We start from the raw sequence: 6,030 nt of genomic DNA, 5'->3' as shown, positions 1-6,030 counted from the left end.
TTGCAAACACCTTGATGTCAGTGATGATACTAATACGTAGACTTATGGTTATGGTTTTGAGCTTTATCCTAAATTGGGATTTAGTTGTGTGTGTATAGGAATCTACTTGATTCTGAAAATACCAGATTATCCTGCCTCTCTAAAATGCTCCCATTAAAACAAAGAAACTGAAAATATTAAGCTTCAATGGTACCAAATTATTTATCACACTGACACACTGTGTTTCTACCCTGTAGGTTTTAGCAGGACCAACCTCACAAAATGCCCAGAAGATATAACCACCTGGACAGCAACCACTTTAGAGGCAAAGGACATGTCTACTTCGCAGTGGAAGAGTAAGTGTAAACTAAAACCTATGTTAGCATGTAAGCTGGTGAAAGAATTTGTATTGAAAGAAAACCAGAAAATAGTATCAAAAAAATTTACTGTTGTATATAAATGGAGTGCCTTTTAACTATCTTATAGGTCTCTCTAATGGTTGTCAAGGGGCGACCTCAGAGAGCCATCAATGATATGAAAAATCAGAATTGCAGAATTCAAGAATCTAGAGTTAAATAATATGATCACAAGTCATCAGCCTTTACCAGGTTTATTGAGGTTTATTTAGAATTTACTTTTAAGACTGTTGCAAGGTGATCTGTACCCTAAATCTCTAGAATCACAGACCTCTCTTAGGAACCTCAAAGAGACATTTTCTCACCCTAAAGAATGGTGGAAACTCCCCAGAGAAATGGTTAAAAAAAAGAGCAAAACATCAGTGGCATACAAACATGATTCCCAAATTGTTTCTGCCAAATATTTTTTATCTTTGAATTACAATAAAATACATTTGGTCTGGGATTATTAGAGACACCACCCAACTGGTGATGTTTTACTACATAAGGCAAGTAATTCCATTGTGCTAGTACTGGCTTACTGGGCCCCAGACTTAATGACTTGTTGCAAATATTCATACTGCCAGATAGCTGCTCCTCCATCAGCCCTGGCAAAAAGAATAAAAAAAAGGGGAAAGTTCTCTAATAGTCCATCCAAAGCAGTTCAATTCTTAAAACAAAAAGAAAAAGCTGGCTAGTCATGTCTCAGCACTTGAAACTAGGCATGCTCACCTCTAACTGCTGTGAATTCTAGTGGCTGCATCTGTAAGTAGTTTTTCTAGTTATGTGACCCTCTCCTTCCAGTACCAGAAGTATTCTAGATATGAGCCCTAGATTCTTAGCGGCACAACTTCAGCTTTAACTGGAACAGCAAGAAATTGCATACACACTTTCCATACTAGCCTGTGAGTAGTTAGGGAAGGAGTTAGATGGCAAATGTGCAGTCAGAAGCACCAGCTCCAGAAACACATCCTGGGTTTTCTCCTAAATTTGCCCTAAACCAGGACAGGGACATACAGGCTAATGGACAGCTAAAACAACACGTGACAAGCAAGAAGTCTAAAAATGTAGAGAGGGCACCAGTTGCCTGGAGACGTAGTCCCTCCAAGTTTCAACTGTGCCGGCAAGAGCAGGAAAACCAGCGGAGCCATCTCACAACTTTGGCTGCATCAGAAAGTGACTGCTGTGAGCTCTGTCTATGTTAGACTGGGTTTATCCTGATTCACATAGCAGTTTTTCCCCATACTCTTTTCCCTTTAATCATTTCATATATTCTTCTGTTCCTGAACAGGGAAAGAACAAAAAAAATGGGGAATGAATTCAGTATTTCTCAACAGGGAGGATATTAAAATTAAAGGAAGGCTTTTTGTGACTAGGAAATTTGAAATTACTTTGTCAGCTTGCTTTTTTGATCTAAAGTGGAAATGTGCTGCTTCTGCCAAGTCCCCAGGAAGCAGTGAGGGAAGGGTGTTTTAGAGCACAATTTGCAAAGCATATTTTCCCTAAAATGACCCAGTGATGGCAACAATGTGCCTGCTATGTCATGCAAGAACTGAATCCTTATAAAGCTTTTACGAATAATTCAAAGATTCTTACTCATGTTTTAAGGTTGCAATGTGTTTTATGCATCAAAAAAAAAACTTCCTTCATTAGAAGTTGCTGCAATATGATGCAATTAGGATACATTTTAAATACTTGCTGCCCAAAGAAATTTAGCAAAGAAACATGAGCTGCATCATTGCAGATGTAGCATTTAATTTAATTCACATTCACTTGCAATATCACAATGCTGTGATTTGAGAGACTTACAGACAGGTATGTTTTTGGAATTAGTAGTCACTGGTAGATAATTATTTTCAAATAAATATATTTTTAAAATGTTTAAGAACTTGGTAGAGAAATTAGCTAACAGCTTAATCTATAGAAACTAAATGAAGTTATTAATACTTTGCCTATTTTCTGAGGTAAATTCTGCTCCAAGACTTCCTCTGATAAAAAGTTGCTGACACAAACTTTTGGTCTAACCATACTTTCTCTTGGGAGGATGCATCTAGTTGTGCAAATTTTGTTTTGCTTTCCCAACAGAGCTCTGGGTATTGGGCTTTTCATTTTGGTGCTGGCAATTTTACTTGCCTTTGGCTGCTGGTATTACAAAAAACGTAGTGGCTACAAAAGTCTGCGGGTAAGTGTGGCAGCTCATTTTCTCTCATGCTATTATTTTGACAACAAATTACCTTGATTTGCATGACAATAATGCAGAGAACATCACATCTGTAAGAGGACATCACTATCTCAAGCAGTATTTACACTGATATATGTCACAGACAAAACCACATACGAAATACAACCTGCCCCAAAGAACATGCAAGTCAGACAAAGGGGTAAGAAGAACCAGAAGCAAAGGGACATGAAACCAGTTGCCCAACTTTGCACAGCACATCAGTAAAAAAACTTACCTGTAAATTTTGTAAGATCAGTAAAAAAAAATATTTGTAGAAAGCATTCTATTTATATTTACACAAAACGAAGAGACATCCAGTGTCCTTTCATTTAAATAAAAGTAATATATTCCCTGTTCATAAGATTTAGCCCTAAATAAGGGGTAAATTAGAGTAAATCTAGGAAGAAGAGAAGAAGAAAAATAATTGTAAAAGTAAGTAAATACGCTCACCTATGGGTGATGTGAGATTCATCCATGCAAAATTTGATTTGCAATTTTAAGATTTACAAAAAAGTGGGACGGGTTTGAGATTTGTTTTCTAAGACTACTTTAAAAATATTTTCATCTGTGTCTTCTTAGAAGCTATTTAAAAAAAAAAGGTACAATTTGTCTCATAACAACTGCTGTTAGAAGTTCCAAAGCTTTATATTTTAAGTTTTGCTCCATCTCCTATGAAAGGGATGTCTTTTTTAATTCTTTAAAGTGAAAGCTTGTTATGGTTTAATCCCAGACAGCAATTAATCACTGTGTAGACACTTGCTTATTTCCCACTGCCACCCTGGTGTGAAGGAGAATAGGAAAGAAAAGGTGAACTTCATGGGTTAAATTAGAACAGCTCAGTAATTGAAACAAAATATAATCATCTACTACTAATGATCATCATAGTGAAAAGGTGAGAAAGAGAGGACTAAAACCCCAAAGGAACAAGTGATGCCCAAAACAGATTCTCACCACCTCTAACTGATGTCCATTCCTGAGCAGCAGTCAGCCCCTCCCAGCCAAATCCCTTATTTTTATACTGAGCGTGATGTTCTCCAGTGTGGAATGTCCCTTTGGCTAGTCCAGGTCAGGTGTCCCAGCCATGAGCCCTCCCTGTTTCTCTTGCATCCTCTCAATGGCAGAGCACGAGCGACTGAAAAGTCTCTGACTTAGAGCAAGAGCTACTGAACAAAAACCAAATAATCATTGTGTTACCAGCATTAATCTCATAAAGAATGATTAATCCAAAACAAAGCACTGTACCAGCTGTTTAAAAGAAAATGAACTCTATTCCAGCTGAAACCAAGACAAAGCTTTAGGCAAATACGTGTCTTACAGTATCTTTTAGTTAACCTAATATTTTGAAGGAGATATAAGTAACTGTTTGCAACTAAAAAACCCAGCAAAGGTCTCATTTAAGTCAGCAAATCCATTTCCTTGCTCTTTCTGGTAACTTTGTATCAGTCTTTTTCTATCCAATTATCCAGTTATCTATCCAATACATATATCAACCAGCAAAATACCTAAAAGCTGAACTTTCATAGAGAAATGTTGCAAAAAATGAAGGTAATACTCAAAAAACCCCTTCAAAAATCAAACCAAATGTCTGTTTTGCACATCCTGGCAAAAAGCATAATCTGTTTTTTAATTCCTTCTCATGAGAGATTTCTACTTTCTGGTTTTGAAAATCAATTTTTTCTTAGGCTATTTCTGGCTAGGGAAGAACTGGTACAGAATGTGTACAAAAGAAATGCTGAAAAAATGGAAAACAAAAAGGTTCAAGATTAAGGAAAGGAATAGCTGGCATAAAAAATAGGAGGCATTTGGGTACATGAGATGTCAGTTCCTGCATCAGTCTGAAAAATGCGGTACTTATTTTTCTGTCAATGTAGTTGGATTACACAGAAGAGAGAACGTATGTCTCAGCAGAGACAGCAAAAAGTGTTAGGTGAGGTATCTTTCCTACTTGCATTGTGTCTAATCCCAGATTCTAATACTTACTGTATATGTGCTGTCAAATTTTGCTCCAAATTCACAATCTCTTCTACCTTTCACCTCCCCCATATTTCTCTATGATCTGTCACAGAGCAAAAGCTCTAGTGTGAGCACAATACGACGCGTGGTAGGTGAGGGAGAAATACTGGACTGCAAAATGGCTCTGCAGGACTACAGAGACTTTAATTCTGTGGTAAGTTGCAAGTCAAGAACTCACTTAAAACTGAATAAGACATGGTAAGATAATATTGTTAAATAGACACTTGATGATTTCTCCCATGGTGTATTTTCTCATACTTAGAGTCTTCCATGCTTCAATATCAACTTAGAAAGTAGTATCTGGAAAAATTTGTACTGTGAAAAACTAAAGAAAAAAATTACATCTACTATTTAGAATGCTTACTTCAAAGTTATTGTCTTCAATTTATATTTATTCTTAAGTTGTATGATCATTTTGCAGTCTAGTAGAATGATGCAACACCTGAATGCCGAAATATACTGAAAAACCCCAAACATCTCCCTAACTGATTTTCTACCATTCAGACAAACAACAAATAAATTGTGTCTGTACACACTATACTCTGATAAGAATTATCAGAGAATATTATAAAACTTCAATGTGTTAGCTCTTCTAATCATTACAGAAAGATGATTATATTTAAACTTTCGATTTTCAAAAAGGTAAATTAAGTGATAAGTATATATAAATGGGTGTGTTTAAATTGCTTTAGAATTGAGAAGAGGCTAACCTCTTATTTAAAATAAGCTGCTCAAATTTTTATCACTAGAAATACAATAATATGCCTGCATCAAGACTCTTAAAACCTTCAATATTTGTCTGAATTATCAATCTAAAACCACTCCATACATATAAGAAAATTATTCCTGCCTTTTTAACATTGAAAATTCTCTCTTTGGATGAACAACAGCAATAAAGTGAATCTGATGCAAAACCAGAAAACATACTACCAAAAAGTAACCTTAAAAAATAGACACAATGAATGAGCTTGGCTTCTTTAAGTCATAGAACTGTATCTAATATGGTGGTAAATAGCTTGCTGTGTGTTTAAGGTAATTTTCTTGTAATTTTCCTTATAATTCAATTGGGATTTTTTTTTTTGATCTTCCACATCCATTTTCCTTACCACAGGTACCTGATGCTCCACCAGCTTATGACAAAATTGCTGCAGATCAGTCACCACCACCTTATTCACCATAATAAGATGAAATTTGAAACCATAAACATACTGATTCCATTTACTCATGCTTGCTCTTTATTTTCTGTCTATGCTTAACTTCCTTAAAGCTACGATCATACAAAAGAAAAAAACATGTCTTCATCAGCAGTTGCTGAAAACTATTCCTGCCTTATTTACAGAACTGGTCCTTGAAATGCCTTAATAAATCTGAATGTGCTTTTGTTTTAAGCTTTTCACTTCTTGCAGTCAGATGAATACATTA

The 6,030-nt window shown here is 35.7% G+C and overlaps 1 protein-coding gene across 1 annotated transcript; it reads left to right on the top strand.

Moving 5' to 3' along the window:
- The first annotated feature begins 261 nt into the window (after positions 1-261).
- Positions 262-5,788, top strand: MLANA (melan-A). The gene is made up of 4 exons (XM_054287456.1): positions 262-335; positions 2,460-2,556; positions 4,661-4,762; positions 5,720-5,788. Exons 1-4 carry the CDS (start codon positions 262-264, stop codon positions 5,786-5,788), a joined length of 342 nt encoding a protein of 113 aa, XP_054143431.1.
- Positions 5,789-6,030: the final 242 nt, after the last annotated feature.

This window comes from Melozone crissalis, unplaced genomic scaffold (assembly GCF_028551555.1).
Source record: "Melozone crissalis strain CALT ecotype California unplaced genomic scaffold, PUWL_Pcris_2 ptg000005l_1, whole genome shotgun sequence".
Lineage (NCBI taxonomy): Eukaryota > Metazoa > Chordata > Aves > Passeriformes > Passerellidae > Melozone > Melozone crissalis.
Note: the sequence above shows the minus strand (reverse complement) of the source record. Positions and strands in the feature narration are given on the sequence as shown.

Excerpts from the sequence above, each read along its gene's own strand:
- MLANA (XM_054287456.1), top strand. The coding sequence starts at position 262 with ATGCCCAGAAGATATAACCACCTGGACAGCAACCACTTTAGAGGCAAA. Across the intron at positions 336-2,459 it reads GTCTACTTCGCAGTGGAAGA|AGCTCTGGGTATTGGGCTTT; the intron begins GTAAGTGTAAAC and ends CTTTCCCAACAG. Across the intron at positions 2,557-4,660 it reads GTGGCTACAAAAGTCTGCGG|AGCAAAAGCTCTAGTGTGAG; the intron begins GTAAGTGTGGCA and ends GATCTGTCACAG.